At 41.0% G+C, this 22688-nt stretch overlaps 1 protein-coding gene across 4 annotated transcripts in view; it reads right to left on the reverse strand.

Moving 5' to 3' along the window:
* The window catches only part of PLA1A (phospholipase A1 member A), a 45177-nt gene extending 28843 nt beyond the window's left edge, over window positions 1-16334 (reverse strand). For all 4 annotated transcript variants that reach the window (XM_016192130.2, XM_016192129.2, XM_060198308.1 and 1 more), the window contains exons 1-2: window positions 16185-16334; window positions 2471-2672 (exon numbers count right to left, since the gene is read on the reverse strand). In XM_016192130.2, coding sequence (XP_016047616.1) covers window positions 2471-2672; window positions 16185-16251 — 269 coding nt within the window. In that variant the 5' untranslated portion in view covers window positions 16252-16334. The remainder of the gene's footprint in view (window positions 1-2470; window positions 2673-16184) is intronic.
* Window positions 16335-22688: the final 6354 nt, after the last annotated feature.

The following is a 22688-nucleotide window of genomic DNA, read 5'->3' on the forward strand; positions in this document are numbered from 1 at the left end:
AGACATCTTTGTGCAATGCATAAACTACACAAATGGGGAACAGAAAATAGCTCATCTAGTGGGGTGCACACTTTACCATATGTGGAGATCTCACTTCAAGTCTCCTACCACCACGTGAGAGCATCATACAAAGAGAAGATTTCAAAGGGACTGTGGTGTCTCTTTTACTCTATCTGCTTCTCTCTCCTGCTCTGTCTCCATCACTAATAGAAAAATAAAGGAAAGGGGAGTAAGGCAGTAGTGCAGCGATTAAGCGTAGGTGGCGCAAAGCGCAAGGACCGGCATAAGGACCCCGGTTCGAGCCACCGGCTCCCCACCTGCAAGGGAGTTGCTTCAGAGGCAGTGAAGCAGGTCTGCAGATGTCTATCTTTCTCTCCCCCTCTCTGTCTTCCCCTTCTTTCTCCATTTCTCTCTGTCCTATCCAACAACAATGACATTAGTAACAACAACAATAACTACAACAATTAAACAACAAGGACAACAAAAGGGAATAAATAAATAAATATTTAAAAAAATAAAAATAAAAATAAAGGACAGAGACCAGGCAGTGTGATGCACCTGGTTGAGTGCACATATTACAGTGCACAAGGACCTAGGTTCAAGCCTCTGGTCTCCACCTACAGGGGAAAAGCTTCACAAGTGGTGTAGGGCTACAGGAGTCTCTGTCTCTCTCTATCTCCCCTCTCCATTTCTTTCTGTCTCTATCTAATAAATAAACAAATAAATAAATAAGTAAAAAACATTAAAAAACAGAAAAATAAAGGAGTCTCTCAGGAGCTGTGGAACCTTATAGGATCAAAAAGCCCAGAAATCACAATAATGACAATAACAACAACAAAAAGCCTCCAGAACCATATGCACAGATCATGTTTGCATGATTTATAGAAAGAGGAAAGATAGCCTTGCACTTTAGAGTTAAAAATAAGCATTCTTATTCCCCTTTAGAACATACATATTTTTCTTAGAAAGTTTTTATTTACTTATTCATTTCATTTCATTTCATTTACTTCACAAATGCATCAGGTAATATACTAAATGCCTTGCAAAAAAACTAAAGAAAAATATAAGCTATATTCCCTATGCTTCTAGAAATTACAGTATAAATGGATTTTTCTGATAAATGACAGAAAAATAATTTCAGAAAGACTTTCAAAAAAATTAGGATTAAGAAGTTTTGTCAGTGACGTAGTACAGGCAACTCAGAGCAGGCTTGTACAGGCTGAGGAGCACAGACTCAGCATGTGCCATAAAGTAGTGCTTTGGGGGACTTTGGGGCAGGTAGGGTGGTAAGTATACTAAACGCTCCAACTCTGTGAGCTAACCCTGGGCTGGGATGCACACCCTGTCTTGGATGGTGACTGAATATAAGTTCTGTTAGAAGAAATATTTTAGCAGAAAATTGACAGAAGATGCCTAAGGAAGAAAGTGACTTGGTTCCTGAAGTCTGATGATTTGAGAAGCACAGAGAATCGAGAGATAAGGAAATAGTAGTCTTTATACAATGCTTGTTTCTGCCATCAGATGTATTCAGCTCTAGTTGGAAGTTTCACCACTTTCTCTTTCCTCTCAGAAACATTTCTGTTCCTGGTTTGTTTGGTGTCAGGAATCAAACCCAGGGCTTCAAAGGTGAAGGCATGTACTTTACCATGGAACTACACCCACAGCACTGTCAGTGGATGTTGGAGAGAAGATACTGTAGTGATTGAATTGCAACTCCAAGGTTATGAAACCATATCAGCATATTTTGGAAGGTTTTATTTTAATATTTTATTTGTTTATGAGCTTGAGAAAGAGGGCAAGTACCACAGGTGGGGACTCAAAGGTTTGAAACAGGATCCTTGCACATAGGGATGTGTGTATTCAACTAAGTGTGCCAACACTCAGTCTCTATTACAATTCTAAGAAACTGAAAAAGAGATGTGTCTAGCTCCTGAGGAACATTAATCTCTGAATGTAATGGAAATAGCACTCATGAGTAGAAGTTTCTTAAGTTATGAAACCTTGGAAAAAAAGGAAATAAAACTTTTTGTAAAAGCTCTATCTTATTACCCTCTGTTGATTGTGCAAATACTCTAACTTCATTGGTTGAAATGAATCACTCTAGCCATACTTAGCCATACATACTTCAGGAAAGATTCACTAAGACCATCTCTACAACCACCCTTTTATTCATATATGGAAGCCAATGACCAGTCACACACACACACACACACACACACACACACACACACACACACACACACACTGAGAATACATAGATAAAACTGAGCAGAGCAGTAACAACAGAATGTGTGCTCCTATTTACATGAAAAATCCTCAAAAAAACCAAAAGGAGAGGGAAGGAACCCGTGCCCCTCAAGCAATCCCTTTCTCCTCTGCCCCCACCATATCAATTTCCTGTGCTACTTACTACAGTCACTTTTTAATTCCTCGCTGAAATGATTGATCCTGTTGGTTGGTTAGCTCCTACCTGAATCCATGGATAATCAGCTTGGTGCCCAGAGTGGCATTGAACCCTGAGTTTTGGATATCACTACTTTCTTCTAAAAGCTGCCCACAGCTAGGATTCGAAGGGGTGAAGAGGAGAAACTGGACTTTGAGGTTGGTGCCACGGAGGAGATTAGCTTTCTGGAAGTCAGTGCACTTCGGTTGTAGGATCGGAGGTGAGTCTCCTGAAGGAGGAAATAACAGAAAATAAAGTAGGAAAGAATAAAGTGATGTCATTTTCTTGTTGAAAAAAGATGCTATTGAAAGCAAACAAACAAAAACAAGGGCTTACAGGTGATGTAAATAAACCAGCTAGTGTAGTCCTCAGGCTCACTTATTAAAGGCATTGTTATTTCTGCAACCAAAATCTATGGGTGTTTCTTCTTCTTTTTTTTTTCATTTTTTTCCTTATTGGGGGATTAATGTTTTACATTTGCCAGTAAATACAATAGTTTGTACATGCATAACATTTCTCAGTTTTTCTCATAACAATACCACCCCCACTAGGTCCTCTGTCATCCTTTTCCAGGACCACTATGAGTATTTTTTCATATCTCAAGATGAAATGACAGAGAAAAATATGAATGTTGCTCCACTAATCCTAAGGTCTGAACTTCCACCTATAGGAGCCACTTTTTCTGTTCAAGTATACCTTCTTCTGTCCCAGTCATTCATCTTCCTTTATCTTTCCCTCCAGAAAGCCTTTGTACTGACTGTTCCTTCTTCCTGGAGTGCCTTTTCTTACACATCACAGAGCTAACTCCCTTCTCCTTCAAGGTGTTGTTTGTTAAAAATCATCTCCCTTCTAACCACCCTGTTTAAGCTACAACTTTCCTGTAAGCCTTGCCCCAGTTCTCTCAATAGTCCTTATCCAGACTATTTATATTGACAGCAATCATGGCTTTCTAATTTGCTGTGAAATGACTAATTTATTATTAAACCAATTGTCTATAATTTTCCCACATTAAACCATATATATATATATGAACTTGGGAATTTTTATCTCTTCTCTTCACTCCATTGGCTAAAATAATGCCTGCCACACACAATCAATACCAAACAGTTGTCCTCTAAAAATAATAATTAGATGCACCTTTGATAAGACAAAGTTTAAGAAAGAGGGAATTCCAAGCAAACAATATAGAGAGTGAAAAGAGGACATAAATGTTAGCAGATTTTTCAAATCATAAAGACCATGTTTATAGCTAATGATAGTTTCCTAAAAAGTGAATGGTTTCCTAGAAAAAAAACATGTTGTGAAATGAAGCCAAAAGAAAACCAATAAAAATAAATGTAAAACTGTGAAATGAAGGAATTAAAACAGCAGTCTTAGATTTCTCCATCCCAAAACTTCACTAGGCCATATATTTTTACAGAGAAATTCTACCAATCCATCTGTCCTTAACTTACACAATCCTTATCTTACACTAGTCCAGAAAATAGAAAAGAGAAGAGAAGCTAAGTTCATTCTATGACAATAATAAAAAAATATCCAAGCTGAACACAGACAGGAGAAAATAAAACTAAAGAATAATTCCACTATAAAACATAAGCTGGGGCCAGGTGGTGGTGCACCTGGTTGAGTGCACGTATTACAGTGTGCAAGGACGTGGGTTCAAGCCCCTGGTCCCTACCTGCAGGGGTAAAGCTTTGCAAGTGGTGAAGTAGTGTTGCAGGTGTCTCTCTGCCTCTCTCCCTCTCTATCACCCCCTTCCCTCTTGATTTCTGGCTGTTTCTATCAAACAAAATAAAGATAATTAAAAAAAATTTTTTTAAACATAAGCTTAGTCTAAGGAATGACAGGATCTTTAAGTTTAAAAATGCACTGGTGTAGTTTACACATGAATAAATTAAAGAAAAACTCATATGCCCATTTCAGTATATTTCGAATTAAATTGCTGGGTCCATAGTACCAAAGTGAAGACTGTAGGGTGAGTGGGGGCATTCAGGTCCTGGAATGATGGCAGAGGGGGTTGAATTGTTATGTGGAAAACTGAGAAATGTACAAACTACTGTATTTTACTGTTGACTGTAAAACATCATCCCCCGATAAAGAAAAAGGAAGGAAGGAAGGAAGGAAGGAAGGAAGGAAGGAAGGAAGGAAGGAAGGGAAGAATGAAGGGAAGAAGGAAGGGAGGAAGCAAGGGAGAGAGAGAGAGAGAGAAAGAAAGGAAGGAAGGAAGGAAGGATGGAAGAAAGAAAGAAAGGAGGAAGGAAGAAAGAAAGAGAGAAAGAAAGAAAGAAAGAAAGGAAGGAAGGAAGGAAGGAAGGAAGGAAGGAAGGAAAGAAGATATTGCTGAGCAGGGCACGACACGCTGGTTGAGCACATACTGTACAGTACACAAGGATCAGTGTCCAAGTGCTCAGACCCCACCTGCAGGGGAGAAGTTTCAGGAGTGGTGAAACAGTACTTCAAGTGTGTGTGTGTGTGTGTGTGTCCTCCTTTCAATTTATTTCTGTCTATATAAAAAAATAGATAAATAAATAAACAAGTATTTTAAAAAGAAATCTTGATAAAATTCAACACCCAGGGGGCCGGGCAGTAGCACAGCAGGTTAAGTGTACACGGCCCAAAGCTCAAGGACTGGTGTAAAGATCCTGGTTCGAGACCCCGCTCCCCACCTGCTGGTGTGCCACTTCACAGGCAATGAAGCAGGTCTGCAGGTGTCTATCTTTCTCTCCTCCCTGTCTTCCCCTCCTCTCTCCATTTCTCTCTGTCCTATCGAACAACAGCAATAACAATAACAACAACAAGGGCAATAAAAAGGGGAGAAAAATGGCCTCCAGGAGCAGAGGATTCCTAGTGCAGGCAATAACCCTTGAAGAAAAAAGAAAAAAAAATTCAACCCAATACTTATTAAATAAGAAAAGCTATTTACCAAAAATCTGAAGCAAGGACCATACTTATCAGTGAAAGATTAGAGTGTTCTATATAAACCTGGGCAAAAATGAAAACATTTCCCATTACATTTTCTTTTTTTTTTTTTTAATATTTACTTATTCCCTTTTGTTGCCCGTGTTTTACTGTAGTTATTATTGTTGTTGTTATTGATGTCATCGTTGTTGGATAGGACAGAGAGAAATGGAAAGAGGAAGGGAAGACAGAAAGGGAGAGAAAGATAGACACCTGCAGACCTGCTTCACCGCTCGTGAAGTGACCCTCCTGCAGGTGGGGAGCTGGGGGCTCAGATCCTTACATGGGTCCTTGCGCTTTGCACCACTTGCACCTAAACCGACGCGCGACTGCCTGACTCCCTCCCATTACATTTTCTATAAAGTATTGTATTAGAAGTGCTACTTAAACAAGATAATAAAATAAGTAAATGTTAAAAAGTTTTGAAAGGGAGAGAAAAAGTGCCAATATTTAAAGATGATAGAATAAAACTTTTGATCATTCGGGAGTATGAAATCTGGTCCAGTGAATGGTGTTCAGATGTCCCCATCCCAACCCCACTTCCTACACCGTAAGTTAATTTATTTAAAAAGGTGAGGCAACCTGGGAGGTGGCTTGGTGAATGAAGCTTTGGACTTTCAAGTATGAGATCTTGAGTCTGATCTCTGGCATTGCATATGCCAGAGTGCTAGAGAGAGAGAACGAGATCTTCTTGTTCTCTTATTAATATTGTTTTTTTAAAGAGAAAGGGGAAATAGTCATAGGTAATCTCAAATATAAAAATAACATATGCAGGGTCAGGGAAATAGCATAATGGATATGCAAAAAAAAAAAAAAAATCCATGCCTGAGACTCCCGAAGTATTCCATGTTACATAGGAAAGGCCCACCTTGAGGCCCATGGAACAAAGGGGTTCCCCAACTTAGGAAAGGAAACTAAAACAAAACAAGCAAGAAGTTCATGTGGCCTTTTGCCTGGAGCTATAACTGTAATTAGGCAGGCCAGGTGGAAAGACTGGGTCTTACTAACACATGGTGAGTCAACTCAGTTTATTGGAAGAGAGAACTTGCAGTAAGAGAGGTGGGAGAGGGGCAGAGAAAAAAGCCCATCCTCCTCCTTAAACAAACAACAACATCAAAAAAACAACCACTCTTTACTGAAAGTTCAAATGAAACTGTGCTAGAAGTAATAGTTATTGTTGATGTGCTAGTAACTAAAAGAGGATATGGAGATATATCCTCTTTTCAGGGCTGAGCTATTTTTTTTTGTTTCTTGATCTGGATGACAATTACTCTGGTGAATTTCCTCTAAAAATTTGTGGTATCAGAGAAGGACTAATAATCAAAACATATAAAGAAGTTACAAACTCAGCTGCAGCAACAACAAACCCCATAAAAAGTGGAGAGCGGACATGGACAGAGTTTTCAACAGAGATCCAGAGGGCAAATAGACATTAAAAAAAAGGTCAACATTACTGATTATTAAAGAAATACAAATAAAGATAACAACAAGATACCACTTTTGCACTTGTTAGAATTTTATACACAAGCAAGGATAGAAACAAGTGTTGGCAAGGATGTGGGGGGAAAGAACCCTTCTACACTGATGATGGGAATGTAAATTGGTCCTACCTCTGTGGAAAAAGTGTGGAGATTTCTCAATACACTCAAAATGAACCTATCCTATAACCCAGCAACTGCTCTCCTGGGGGTTTATCCAAAATAAACAAAAACACTCATCCAAAGGTATCTATGTATACCTGTGAGAGCCACTGTTACTCCATATTCCCTAAAGCAGTCATCTTGACATCCTGGCCTTAGAAAAAAAACCTCAGCAGCTGTACTTTGTCCCTGAAAAATCAACTCAGGGCTTTTACTTATCAGCAGATGTCCAGTGCAGCTACACCTTGTCCCTGAAAAACCAGACTCAGTGTCTCCATTTATCGGCAGTTGTCCAGTAAACCTTATCAGCCATTGAGGTATGGTCAAGGACTGTGATCAAAGAAATTCCTAACAAGCAGGTCTGGGCCCAAAGCAACCCCTCCAAGTTCTCCCCTCCTGATGTGTATAAAAATAACCTATTTGCATCTCCTCGGAGCTCACATGCCACTATTGCGAAGTACATGGAGCCCAGGCTTAAGCTTGCTTCAATAAAGGTTCTTTGTTTTCACATGTGGTTCTGGCCTCCTCTCTGCAGGAATGGGATCTAAAAATCTGGGCATAACATACCTATGTTCATAACAGCATAATCAGTAGTGGCCCAATCTTGGAAGTAACCCAGATGCCCAACAACAGGTGAGTGATAAGAAATCTGTGGTATACACAGTGCAATATTACTCAACTATTAAAGATGAAGTCATTTCCTTTGTCTCATCTTGGATAGAAATTGAAGGAGTCATGTTAAGTGAGATAAGCCCAAAATAGAAGGACGAATACCAGATGATTTCACTGAAAGTTGGTACTTTAGAAACACGGACAGGTAGCACAGTGGGTTAAGAGCATGTGGCGCAAAGCCCAAGGAACAGGGTAAGGATCCTGGTTCGAGCCCTGGCTCCCCACCTGCAGGGGAGTTGCTTCACAAGCTGTGAAGCAGGTCTGAAGGTGTCTATCTTTCTCCCTCTCCATCTTGTCTTCCCCTCCTCTCTCCATTTCTCTCTGTCCTATCTAAGAACGATGACATTAATAACAACAATAATAAGTAAAACAAGGGCAATAAAAGGGAAAATAAATAAATAATTTAAAACAAAAAGAAACACGGACAGAAAAGGAAGACATGAAGTGAAACTTGGACTGCGTGTGGTGTGTTGCAACAGAGCAAAGTACTCTGGGAAAAGTGGGACAAGGAAGTGGTAGAGAGAGCATTAGGGTCCTGGTACAGAGTGGGGCTGTTTTGCAGACACCAGACACCAGTCAGGGAGAGAAGAGAAATTGTACCCAAGTGTCAACAGCAGCACTGTAAATCATTAACCTCCCCAATATTTGAAGAATAATGATTTGAAGAATAAAAAATCAAATAAAATAAACATTAAATTTTTTTATTAAAAGTACAGACAATAGTATGACTCCAAACAGTTACCTTGTTCTTCACCAAAAGATGAGAATGGGAGAAGAATCATTATTTTGACAAGATAATTATTATGTTTTATATCTGAAAAAAAGTGACAGCCCTAGAGGTGGTGAAATAGTGTGACCTATGAGCATGAGGTTCCAAGTTCAGTCCCCAGCATCACATATGTTAGATTGATGCTCTGACTCTTTCACTTTTTCTATTTGTAAATACTTTTTATAAAGGGTCAGGTGGTAGTGTGCTTGATAAAGCACACATACTCGACCATAGACAAAAGGCTCACATCTAGACACCCCCCCACCTGCCTGCCTCTGCAGGGGACTAGCTTCAAGAGTGGTGGAGCAGTGTTACAAATGTATCTGCTCCTCCCCTTCCTCTTCTTCTTCCTCCTTCTCACTCTCTGTCTCTCACCATCCATCAGGGAAAAGAAAAAGAGACAACCAAAAGGGGTAAAGTCATCATGCAGGTGCTGAGTCCCAGTGATAACCCTGGTGGCAAAAAATAAAAATAAATGTTCAAAGGTGAATTTTCTACTATAAAGTTATACTAGTACACCCAGGATAATAAGCAGTATAAAAAAAATCTATGCTGGGAACAAAATTTTTATAAACTATATTATGAAACCTCATTGGACTGTGGTCTATTACAGCAGATATGTGGACCCAGAAGGGGCAAAGAAGAAGCACTAAGAGGAAGCTGGGGCCCTAAGTCCCTATGGTGGGACAGGATGATAGTTTAATGCAGGATAAAATGTACCAATACCTACCTTGGGAACATGTAAAAATGTCCTCATGACAACAGTAATCCTATAAATCAACATTCCCTCAACAAACTGATACCGGGGAATTATTTTTTTTCTTAAATAAGGAGTCCATGTGGGGGCACACTTGGTAAAACAGACTTGTTACTACCGGCAAGGACTGCGGTTCAATCTCTTGGCCCCCACTTGCAGTGGGGAAACTTCACAAGCAATGAAACAGTGGTATAGATGTCTCTCTTCCTCTTTACCTCTCTATCTACTCCTCTCAGTTTATGTCTCTATCAAATTAGTACATAAATAAATAACAGTAAAAAGAAAAGAAAATCACGATGAAAATATATTCTTTAAAATTTTCCAAACAGACCAACTATAGAATAAATGTTTTGCAATTCTTTCAGACTAAATATATAGTATGAAACAGCTATTTTAAGCAAATAAGGTAGCTACAGGAAAGGTTTACATGCACATATAAATGCACTATGTATAAAACAAAGCACATGCACCAAAAAAGCAAATGACCCCATCCAAAAATGGGCAGAGGATATGAACAAGACATTCACTTCAGAGGAGATCCAAAAGGCTAACAAGCACATGAAAAACTGCTCCAGGTCGCTGATTGTCAGAGAGATGCAAATAAAGACAACATTGAGATACCACCTCACTCCTGTGAGAATGACATACATAAAAAGAACAGCAGCAATAAATGTTGGAGAGGCTGTGGGGACAGAGGAACTCTTCTGTACTGCTGGTGGGTATGTAAATTGGTCCAGCCTCTTTTGAGAGCAGTCTGGAGAACTCTCACAAGGCTAGACATAGACCTTCCATATGACCCAGCAATTCCTCTCCTGGGGATATACCCCAAGGATTCCATAAGGCCCAATCAAAAAGATATGTTCATAGCAGCACAATTTATAATAGCTAAAACCTGGACGGAACCCAGGTGCCCAACAACAGATGAGTGGCTGAGAAAGTTGTGGTATATATACACAATGGAATATTATGCAGCTATTAAGAACAATAAATCCACCTTATATGACCTATCTTGGATGGAGCTAGAAGAAATTATGTTAAGTGAACTAAGTCCAAAAGACAAATATAAGTATGGGATGATCCCACTCATTAACAGAAGCTGAGAAAGAAGAACAGAAAGGGAAACTAAAGCAGGATCTGATTAAATCTAGAGTAGGGCACCAAAGTAAAAACCCTGTGGTGAGGGGTAGGGTGGACATTCGGCTTCCCAGGGTGGTGGTGGGGGCAAAGGGGGGTGTGGAATGGGACACAGTCTTTTGGTGGTGGGAATGGTGTTTATGTATACTTCTAATAAAGTGTAGTCATATAAACCATTATTTAATTAATATGAGAGGGGGAAAATTGATCATATGTCTTGAACTTTTTAAAACACAGACTGAGGCTTTTTAATACATAGGCTGAGTCTTTGATATATTGACTCTCTCAAAAGTCTAGACCAGGTAGAACAGAAGCAACCAGTGGCACACCTATATACAAGACGCTGGGTATTATACAGCAAACCCTAACAAAGGGACTTTTCAAAGTTAACCCAATTACCAAATAATGTGATGATAACAATAACTATCCATTGTCTTCTTGAGCCCTAAGACAGCAGGAACCTCACATTTCCACTATAGAACCTATATTTCCCCCAGTCCTGGAACCTCTAGGGTAAAGCCCACTTTCCTGCATGCTTCTTTCAATCCATATCAAATAATATTGCATCTGCCGATCACAACCTAATCAATGCAACGAGTGCCACCCCAGCATGCTTCACTTCAGACTGTGTCCAGAGACTTCAGGTGAGGAATGACAGCCCTTCAGCTTCATCACTTAAGTGAGACCTTTCCTTTCATAGTATTCTCTAATTCTATTCCAGGTGGTCCACTCCCCAATAAAGTCCCCAAACCTAGATGTAGTCCAGGTCCCCTGAGGTAGAGCATATGTTCACACGTGTCCATAAACCAGGGAAAAATATACACCCGAAAGCAGAAGTACACAAGAGTCTGCAGTGAGTACCCACCCCCTCAACACTTGATCTGCACTATTCCAGCCTTTAGGTCCATGATTGTTCAACAATTTGTTTGGCTTTGTATGTTAACTTTCTTTTCAGCCACCACGTTCCAGATGCCAGCATGATGCCGACCAGACTTCCCTGGACTGATGACCCCACCAACGTGTCCAGGAGCTCTGCTTCCCCAGAGACCCACCCTACTAGGGAAAGAGAGAGGCAGACTGGGAGTATGGATTGACCAGTCAACGCCCATGTTCAGCGGGGAAGCAATTACAGAAGCCAGACCTTCCACCTTCTGCAACCCACAACGACCCTGGGTCCATACTCCCAGAGGGCTAGAGAATGGGAAACCTATCAGGGGAGGGGATGGGATATGGGAAATGTGTGGAGTTGTACCCCTTCTATCCTATGGTTTTATTAATGTCTGCCTTCTTAAATTAAAAAAAAGCACATATAAATAGTTTTGTCATTTTACCTTTAACTAGGGATTTTTACTATTTGCATTTATTTCCATATTTTACTTACACCATTTAATCCTATTTGTTTAAAATGTTTGCTTAAATGATATTTTTTGTAATCTTAAAAACTGCAATTTACAATGTGTTCACTTTATTTCCATGATATGTTATTGTACTCGTGAAGTTTATAATAAAAGAAAGGACTTAGAAAAAAACACTGATGCATCCAAGTCGGAATAGAGCCTATAATTTTCCATTCCTGATCTTCAGTGGTAAACTAGTGTTAAAGAAAGGTGACTAAAGGTCAGGAGCTCCCCACATTTCCTTAATGGAAAGTGAATCCAGGACATAAAACATGAAACTCTCTTTCTCTCTCTCTCTCTCTCTCTGTGTGTGTGTGTGTGTGTGTGAGTAATTCAGATTTTTATTGCTTATTCATGACATCACACCATACAATTTTAAGTAAACAAACTTTTAGAAAACATACTTGGATAATGGCAATATTGAAGACAATGTTCAATAAGACTGTAAGAGGCACCTCTGCTGCCATCACCCTCCACGTTTGTACATTGCAAATAAAAAAATAAAAATAGTTCATTAGCATTTAACTATCATCATTCTTTGGAGTCTTGCAACATAATAAGCCTGAACAATTTCAGGATCTCCAGAACAAAGTATCTTCTTCCTCTAGCAGATGTAGGAGTTTCAGCATGAAGCACTCTTTATTCTCCTCAGATGCTGGTGATTCATATGGGTTTGTGCTGTGACATGTAAATGTTGGAAATAATGTACTTCTGGGGGCCAGGAGGTGGTACACTCAGTTGAGCATATACATTATAATGCATAAGGACTTGGGTTCAAGCCTCCAGTTCCCTTTTGGAGTGGGAAGCTTCACAAGTGGTGGAGTAGTGCTACAGATGTCTTTCTCTCTCCTTTTCTATTTCCCCTTCCATCTCAAGTTCTCTCTGGCTCTATCCAAAATAAGGAAATATAATAATAAAAACAAAAACATAACAAAACAAACAAAGCAAAAAAGAAGTATGCACTGCCACAGTCTGATCTTTATCTGCCCTACAGGTATTCTAGCTGGGTATTCCATAGATGTCTTTGTCTTATAAAAGGTTGTTTACTTTTTTAATTTGTTTTGCTAAAACAGGGAATTCTGTAATCTGGGCCAAGAAGAGCATATAAGCAGTGGCAAGAGGCTCTGGCAGGAGAAAGTGGCCTCAAAACCACAACTATCGGATATGGAGATGCCAGAGGAGCCATAATGTTGTGTGTGGGGATGTGGGCTTCTTTCTTCATACACCTTAGAAAGACACTGTGGGATGACAAATGGATGAGGGCTCCCAGACCCAGCTGACTTGTGAACTGGCTTTTGCCAGACAGGCAGGACGCCACATCACCTTTAATAAGACTGGCCTTTGAGAGGCACCATCTTAGCTCAAGTCCTAAATATTCCTTCCCAGAAGCCTTTGCCCCCAGCTCAGAACTATGGGGGGCCTGAATTTGCTGCTACCCCCTCTGTGCTCAGGCCCTCCTCATCAGATTACCAACACTATAATCAATATAACTGAATGGAATAACCCACTAGAACCATTCTGATGGGACTGTCTCAGGGTTAGCACCAGTTAACCTGTCTACCACAAAGCCACAAAGTGGAGAAGGGGCTGACAACCTGCAGAATTTATTTCTACTCAGAAAATCACACCTTTCATTTATGGAAGGCCTTCTCTGTGTCTGGTCCTGACCTAGGCTGTGGAGCTTCAAAAATGAGTAAAGCACCAGTCATAAATTCCCTCGAGGAGTACAATGTCTAAAGGCAAAAGTGAAAATAAACAGGGACATGAGACCTGCGACTAGGAAACTGAGAGAACAAGTTGAAAGGTCACCTTACCCAGAGGAAACCTTGTGGAAACACTTGGATAAGAAGATACATGAGCCTAGAAGCATGAGTACCAGCTTGAGCAAAGAGCAGGTTTGACAGTTCTTGATATCTACGGTTTAAGGAAATGGGTGTGACCTGAGTAGCCTTGAAATGTGCAGAGACCCAAGCAAGAAAGTGAATGAGGTTGAACTTCCATCCAGGACCCTAGGAGTCAGCTGTAGCCCTCCTGTGACAAAGGGATTATCTTGCTGAAGGGCCCTTCGGTTCCTAAATCTCCCTCTCCATCCTGTTCATTTGGTTTGTTTTTCCTTCACCTTGATTTCTCTTTGCCTCTTTCACTCTCCTTCTTACCTCCTGCATTCTTCTGGTAGCCTTAAAGCAGGCTCATTTTTTCCTTATTTTCCTTTGACTCATATCTAACTCCCTGATTCCACCTACATATAACACACATTTTTACCTCCGCCATCTGTCAACTCCTTTAATTTCTAAGATACAAGTGAGAGTGGGAAACATTAAATAAACAGTTTCATTACTGACAATGAGAGACTCAGTAAATGTGGGAATGGGAGAGGAGTAGGTAGATGACAGAGAATGCCTCCGTGGATGAATATGGAGAGGAGACAAAACCAAAGCCATGGATCAAATCAAGACAACCATCTATGCTCCCCCAACCCCACCCCAAGCACAGTGCCTGCTGAGTCCACTTGTCTGGTCTCACAATTATCTCCCTGAGACAATTCAGGTTCACCAATCATCTTCCCTCTAAAGTGACTTTTAGCAGCCCTGTCCCCTCCACTCCTATTAGTCCAGTAACTAATACCACTGCATGGACACATGCAAAATGTCAACCTCCATATTGATGATCTCATTTAATCCAGGTAGCATTCTGGTAGATATTACCTTCAAAAACAGGCAAAGGAAAAAATAACACGAAGTCCTTCAACTGCCAAGAAACAAAGTCAAGATTCAAATTCAGTTTAGAGTGAGCCAATGTCTACACTGTATCTGCCTGCATGCAGTAGCACTCATTGAGCACCTGCTGTTTAAAGAACACAGTGCACAATGTACTTACAGAGGCCAATGTATCCATATCTCAGCTATTATTATTTTTTTAGACAGAAACAGGAAAGCAGCAAAGCAGAGTGAGTGAAGAGGACCACAGCACTGAAACTTCCTCCAATGTGGTAGGGGCCAGGTTTGACTCTGGGTCACGCACATGGCAAAGTAGCACACCTTCGCTTTTGTGAACAAATGACCGAGTAAGGAAAAAGCACATGTCAAGCAAAGCATCCCATGTTAAAATTCACCCATTCAAGCAAGTAGTGAAAACATTCCTGCAAATCAAGCATTGGGGGATGAGGGGGTTGGGGTGGAGAGAAGAGAAATGAAGACTTAGAAAAGAGCTATGAGGGGGGTCAGGCCGTAGTGCAGCGGGTTAAGCACAGGTGGCAGCTAAGTACAAGGACCTCAAAGTAAGGATCCCTGTTTGAGCCCCTGGCTCCCCACCTGCAAGGAAGTCACTTCACAAGTGGTGAAGCAGGTCTGCAGGTGTCTATCTTTCTCTCCCCCTCTCTGTCTTCCCCTCCTCTCTCCATTTCTCTCTGTCCTATCCAACAATGAACGACATCAACAATAATAACCACAACGAGGCTACAACAAGGGCAACAAAAGGGGGGAAAATGGCCTCCAGGAGCAGTGGATTCATGATGCAGGCACTGAGCCTCGGCAATAACCCTGGAGGCAAAAAAAAAAAAAAAAAAAAAGAGCTACAAATCATACTGTGGAGAGAAGAAATGAATGAAAAAGAAGTCTGTATAACTCCAGGCACCAGGACACATTCTATAACTAGGGGAAGAATGAAAGGCTTTGTGGAGATGACAGTAAACAGCCTGAAGTTGAGAGCAGAGGGAGGGAGGGAGCTTTCCCAGGGTGGAGTCCCTTGCAAGGGGTAAGAGGGACACATAACTCTCAGAAAACCTCAATAACACACTGAGGGCTATATTAAGCAGAGGGAGTGGCAGGGTTGGGTTTTCACTGAAGGAAAGGTAGAATGCAAATGGCATCTGTGGAAAACAGTCTAAGTTCAGTAGTCATTTATGGTTAGCAAGGACCAAATATTATATGCAGTGCAGGCGGAAAAGGCTAGCAAGTCTGAACTTGAGTTGGGTTGGCAAGATTAGAAAGAACATCTAACAGTTCTAGTAACAAAGTTGTTGCTGGCTTGGCAACTAAATATTTTTAAAATAAAAATATGCATTGAACAAATTCCACTTTAGAACCAAAGAAAAAAAATCAATTTTGGTTTTTTTATACAGTCATCTCGGTTCATGTGAAAAAAAAAAAAAGTAATACAAGTCTTATAAAAATGAGTAAGACAACCGGGAACTTTAGGTTTTTTGACTTGAGAAAGTGCCCTGCTTACCATCATTATCATTATAATTATGGGTTTTTCTTTTCCTCCTTCTTTTAAAATCACCTCTGGACAGGGGTTTTAGGGGACCTTCCAAAGGTTAGCACTGTATAAGTAGATGGTCTGAGACATAAAAAGTCATTGACTAAATGACTTTGCACTGAGGGCCTGAGTTTTCCCACCCTGTTCCCTGACTTACCTGAACTTCCAACAGTGAGAAGTCCCCACCACCACCAGAGAAGACCTCCCCAGAGGCCTGGGGGCATCGCTGAGCTGGAAGTCCAAGCTGGGGATGAAACAAGTCCCTGATGACAGATCACAAAACCTAGCTTCTCGCAGGTTGCAACATTAGACATCCACTTGGGTCTCACTAATCATTAACTGGCCTCTTGGTCTAAAAAAGAAAAGCAAACTCTCCTTATTTGTTCATCTGACACAGTTTTGGGGTTTCTTGTCAGTGAAAACAAATACTTTTTTTTTCTCCTTTTAATTTTTTTTTTTTTTTACTAAAGGGACATTGAAACACATTGTCCTTCCTCTCTCTTTGCCAAAAATCATCAGGAAACCATTTCCTGCACCTCTCCCACTTCCCAATACCAAAAGTTAATAAAAACCAAGGCAGAAAGTCTTTCATCTCTAGGGGATTCACAAAGGCCTAGTCGCACTGAAATCATAGATTATTGTATTTGTTTCCCTAGAAGATACTGAATGAGTAAGGGCAGAGTGCTCTTTTCATTTATTATTTTCTCATTTGCCTAGAACAGCACTGAGTCCAGAGGATATGTTCAGTGTACACTTAATAGAATAAAAGAAGACAAAGTTTGTTCCTGGATTGTTCTATTCTTTCCTGGAATTTGGGAGGCTAGGAGTACAGACTTTAAAAAGAAATATTCAGTCTTTTGAGTTCAGAAATAGATGACCTGTGGAGTTAGTGAAGTTTCTAAGAGGGGGTAGAGTTGGCCTGCCACCAGGGCGTTTCCAGCAGACCACATGTCTTTTGACCCAGAGGAGTGGCAGAAACCACAGAGCCAGATCTAGGTAAGTGGTGGTGGGGGGGGTAGGGTACATGGTCAGTGCTCCTGAGTTTTAATGTTGCTGTGAGGCAAAGAACCCATCAGCAGGAACAGTATAAAACTTTCTGGAAACCAGGTCTGTGAGGTGAGACCAGCTTACATAGGAGAGTCAGTCACACAGCATGAAGAGGCACAGAATTATGCAGAGTTGGGCTTTGGAGCAGGATAGGATAGCCTCAGATGCCATGTTCTGAACCATGGCAACAACCAGCTACAACAACCAAAGAGAAACTGGTATCAAGCCAGTGCAGCTATGCCAGGCCTGTCAACAACAAGAATAAATTGAATTTGGAGGGGCCAACCCTCACTCCCCCTTATGCACATGATTCCACTACTCAAGTATTGTTGCCACCAGGAAGGAGCATGACAAAGTGCCACTCAAGGGCTTGGGGAAGAAGCTTAGTGCTCCCTTAGAGTTTACACCTTAGACTTAATCCCCAACACCACACAAGAACCACCAACACAGAGACAGTGGAATTCCATGGATGGTAGAGCTGTGCTCTGATCTCATTCTCTATCACGAAAGAATAAAATAAACTGGGTCCGGGGATATGGTTTTGTGATAGAGTATATGCCTGAGCTGCATGGGGTCCCAGTTTTGATTCCTGATGCTACACTAAAAGAAAACAAGCACTACTGGAGGTTGTTCTAATGTCAGAGATCAAGCCAGATATACCAGTCTAGGTCTTCAGAGAAGATGTCAAGATGAGATCATATGTGCTAGAGAAGGGGAGCTGAAGATGATGGAGAGAACCTTCAGATCTGATACACATGTTAAGCATGGGGTGGTATGGCAGGTTACACAAAAATGACCTTAGACTGCCCCCACAGTTTCTAGAATGTTCTGACTGGGCTGATTGTTTAATAAACAGGCACCCAAAGGTGGGAATAGGGCAAATTATACTAGGAATCTTGATGTGGGAGAAAGCTGGGAAGTCTTCATATATATATAATTTGTTATTGGATAGAGACAGAGAAATTGAGAGGGGGAGATAGGAAAAGAGACAGAAAGACACCTGCAGCCCTGCTTTACCACCTGTGAAGCATTCCCCCTCTAGGTGGGGACCAGGGTCTTGAACCTGGGTCCTTGTGTATTATAATGTCTGCGCTTAACCAGGTGTGCCACCACCTGACCCCCTGGGAAGGCTTTTTTAGGTATGTTCCATGTGACCCATATGGAACATACCTAAAAGTAACATCTCCTTTAAAAGCAGTATATATATACAGAATTACACGTTGACAAGGGTTTGAATCCACACTATTCCCACCACCAGAGATCTGAATCTTCACTCTCCCCACTGCAATCCACCACAGTTCCCCTAAAGTTTTAGACATGGGCCAACCATCTTCTCTACAACTGTCCACATTTATACAAAGTTGACCCTTCTTTTCCTGCTTCAATCCTCTTTCCCTCTAAACCACTCGTGACATCATAGCTACCTCCATATGTCCCTCTCCTTTTCCTTCTCTCTCTCTGGGTGCTGATGGAGCTGGAGTGCAGAGTCCTCTTATCTTCATCCTATCACTTCTCCCCTGCTGGGAGAATGGATCAAGGTTGTTTATAGGGAGCAAAAGGTAGGAGTTCTGGCTTCTGAAACTGCTTCTCCACAGAGCATGGGTGTTGACAGGTTGATCCATACCCCCAGCCTGTTTCTATCTCTCCCTAGTGGACCAGAGCTCTGGAGATGCGAGGGTCCAGGACACAATGGTGAGATCATCAAAGTAGTCTGCTTCTTTATAGGATTCAGCCTATTTTTGCAGCCCCACCCCACTGCATCATTCCCTGGGGTCAGTCTGGACTCAATGAGGAGGCCAGATCTAGAAGGTCAGTAGTTAGGACATTGATCCACTAGGCTTCCCAAAACTGGAGAGCTGGGATTGCATTTTTTCTGAAGCAGATAGTGCTGGCAGTGAAACAAGCCAGATATTCCAGTTATTTCAGCAGTTATCCCCTATGCATGCTGTGGGTACAGCATGTTTAGAAGGCACTTTCCTAATATGAATAGACATGGGCCCAAGGTCAGATTAATGGGGTTTACATTTAATGGTATTTATATATTTTCCTCATATTTGGGAGCTTCTCTCTGCCCTTATCCAGGTTTCTAGTCTTTTTTTTTCTTTATTGGGTGATTAATGTTTTACACTCCACAATAAATACAATAGTTTGTACATGCATAAAATTTCTCAGTTTTCCACACGACAATACAACACCCACTAGGTCTTCTGCCACCCTGCTCCAGGACCTGAACTCCATCACCTACCCACCCCAGAATCCTGAAATAGATCAACTCCAGTCCAAGTTCTGCTTAGTGTTTTCTCTTCTGATCTTGTTTTTCAACTTCTACCTATGAGTGAGATCATCCCATATTCATCCTTCCGTTTCTGACTTATTTCACTTAACATTAAATTTCTTTTTTTTTTAAATCTTTTTTTATATTTATTTATTCCCTTTTGTTGCCCTTGTTTTATTGTTGTAGTTATTATTGATGTCTTTGTTGTTGGCTAGGACAGAGAGAAATGGAGAGAGGAGGGGAAGACAGAGAGAGAGGGGAGAGAAAGAGAGACACCTGCAGACCTGCTTCACCACTTGTGAAGTGACTCCCCTGCAGGTGGGGAGCCAGGGGCTCAACCTGGATCCTTGTGCTTTGCGCCACCTGCGTTTAACACGCTGCACTACCGCCCGACTCCCCTAACATGAAATTTCTTCAAGCTCCATCCAAGATGGGCTGAAAATGGTGAAATTGCCATTTTTATTCTGAAAATGTCCAATAGTTCTAGTTTATCTATCTCTTCATTTAACTTCCTCATTTCTTTATTTTTTTTTTTTTTTTTTTTTTGGCCTGGATGATCTGTCAAGTTGAGAGAGTGGGGTACTGAAGTCCCCTGCTGTTACTGTGTTGCTGTTAATATATTGCTGTAGCTCTTTCAGTAGATGTTTGATGTATTTAGATAGTCTCTCATTGGGTGCATAGATGTTGATAATATTTAAGTACTCTTGATTGACTGGTCCTCTGAGCACTAAATAATATCCATCCTTATCTTTTTAAATTTTATTTATTTTAAAGTCTATCATGTCAGATATGATAATAACTGTTCCTTCCCTTTTTGTGTGGGCCAATGGCTTGAATGGTAGTTTTCCATCCTTTCACTCTGAGTCTGTGTTTGTCTTGTTGAGTTAGGTATGGGATGCCTATAGACAACATATAGTTGAATTATGTTTTCTGATCCATCTTCCTACTCTGTGCCTTTTAATAGGTGAATTCATGCCATTGAAATTTATTGATACTATAGATTGAAGATATTTTAATGCCATTATTGTAGTTTTTAGAGTGTTCTGATATATGTCATATTTATGGTGATATGATTGTTTACAGGAGACCTTTCAGAACTTCTTTTTGGTGATAGTTGATTCCTTCAACTGTTGCTTGTCTGAGAAGGATTTTTATGCCTCCATCTAATCCTAATGACAGGCTAGCAGGATACAGTTGTCTTGGTTGAAAGCCTTTCCCATTGAGCACTAGGTAGATATCTTGCCATTCCCTTCTGGCCTGAAGTGTTTGTGTGGGGAAATCTGCTGCTAATCTTATGGGTTTTCCTCTGTAAGTGACTCTTTGTTTTTCTCTTGTAGCCTTTGGGATCCTTTATTTACCCTTATTCCTTTTCATTCTAAATATGATGTGTCTTGATGTCTTTAAGTCTGGGTTAATTTTGTTTGGGACCCTCTGGGCTTCTTGAACCTCTATGCCTTTTATGTTGTCTAGACTAAAGTTCTCATCTATTATGTCCTGTAGAATGCTTTCTTCCTCTTCCTCTCTTTCTTCCTCTAGTAGGCCTATAATGCATATATTATTTCTTTTTAAGTCATCCCATATGTCTCTGTTGTTGTTTTCAGTATCTCTTAATCTCTTTTTGAGATATCTTACTTCTTCCTTAGTTTTTCTAATTTATCCTCAATCTTGCAAATTCTGTTTTCTGCCTCATTTATTCTATTGTCTCTCCCCTCTGCTATTTTCTGTAGCTCATTTATTTTGTTACCCTGTTCTAATACTGTATTAGCTTGTTCAGCTAGTTAAGCTCTTAGCTCAGCTATTTCAGCTTCCAGCTCTCTATTTACCTTGAGATAGTTAGTGCTTTCTTTCAGAGTCTCATTTGTTGTTTCTGCATTTCTGATGACAATTCTTTCAAACTCTTTCCTCACTCCAGTGACTAATGTCTCAATTAGTGTTTGCATGTTCTCATTTAGCTGGGCTTTTGTCCTAGTTCATTTCTCCAATGTTTCTTCTTGGTTTAACCATTATATAGAGTGTATTATGAGGTCCCTCTCTCAGTACTTTCCAATCCACTGATGACTTTTGCCTGTATTTATTTGTGTTTGAATAAGGTACTTAAGGAGTTCACAGTTGTGGAAACAACTGTTGTTTCAATGTTATCTCAATCCCTGAGTTGAAGCACCATGACTGTTAAAGCCTCCTGTGTTCTTTTTCTTCCCTGTCAGCTATGGTAGCCTAAGGACTTTTTACCTATAAGTTGTTATTTTAGCTTAATTACTCACTCCTGACCAAGAGATAAAGCAGGGTGGGGGAGAGATAACACAGTGGTTATTAACAGAGACTCACACACCCAAGGGTTCAAAACCCCAGGCTCAATTCAGCTTCTATGCCAGCAGATAGAGGCAAGCCAGGCAGGACTACTTGACCCTGTGAGTTTCTAAACAAGTCCTGTTTATACTCTGTGGGTTCTGAGGCAATTATTTACTGTGTTCTCATTAGGAGAACAATGTGGAAAGGCTCCCACTATACAGCCTCACCTCTAGACCATTGGGGTGTAGATCTCCTGAGTTTACTGGTCAGTTCTCTGCCCCCCCCATGTTGGCACAAGGCCACCCCCCTGCTGCTCCAGCCTCCTATGGACAGTAGCAATGGCGACTCACAGTTGCATTTAGTGAGACTTAGTGGAGTCCTCTCCTCCCTTCAGCAGCCATTTTGTTGGCAAAACAGACTTGAGGTGGCTCCTCAACTAGAAAAGTGCCAGACTGTTACCAGCTGCTTAGGAACCTAAATGGGCTTTAGTCCCAGGCATCTCTCCTTAGGCTCCTCTGTCCACGAGCCACACGTGTTTTCACTCACAAGTGAGTTGGTGGGTTCCCAAAGTAGTCCTAGTCCCATCTTGTTGTGGTCTCAGGTGATCTTTGATACTCCTAATTGTCCAGGGAGAGAAGGAGAGAAATCCCAGCTTACCCTCAACTCTGACACCATCTTCCTAGACAATACACCTAGCCCTCCTCCATGTTAGTAAAGTCATGGGCCCCTTGGGATACACCGAAAATAGACTTCCTAGCTCCTTCCAGTATAAGACCCCAAATTTCATCTGCTATACTTTTACCTTTAGGTTCCTGATTATTAAACAAATTGTTCTGTTTTATATCCTAATGCTTTTCAGTCACCAAGTTGCAGGTGCCACCATGATGCCAACCTGACTTCCCTGGGCAGACAACCTCACCAATGTGTCCTGGAATCCCACCTCCCCAAAGCCCTATCCCATTAGAGAAAGATAGAAACAGGCCAGGGATACGGGGGTAAGGATCAACCTGTCAATGCCCATGTCTAGGAGAGAAGCAGTTACGGAAACCA

Source organism: Erinaceus europaeus, chromosome 9 (genome assembly GCF_950295315.1).
Source record: "Erinaceus europaeus chromosome 9, mEriEur2.1, whole genome shotgun sequence".
NCBI classification, from domain to species: domain Eukaryota; kingdom Metazoa; phylum Chordata; class Mammalia; order Eulipotyphla; family Erinaceidae; genus Erinaceus; species Erinaceus europaeus.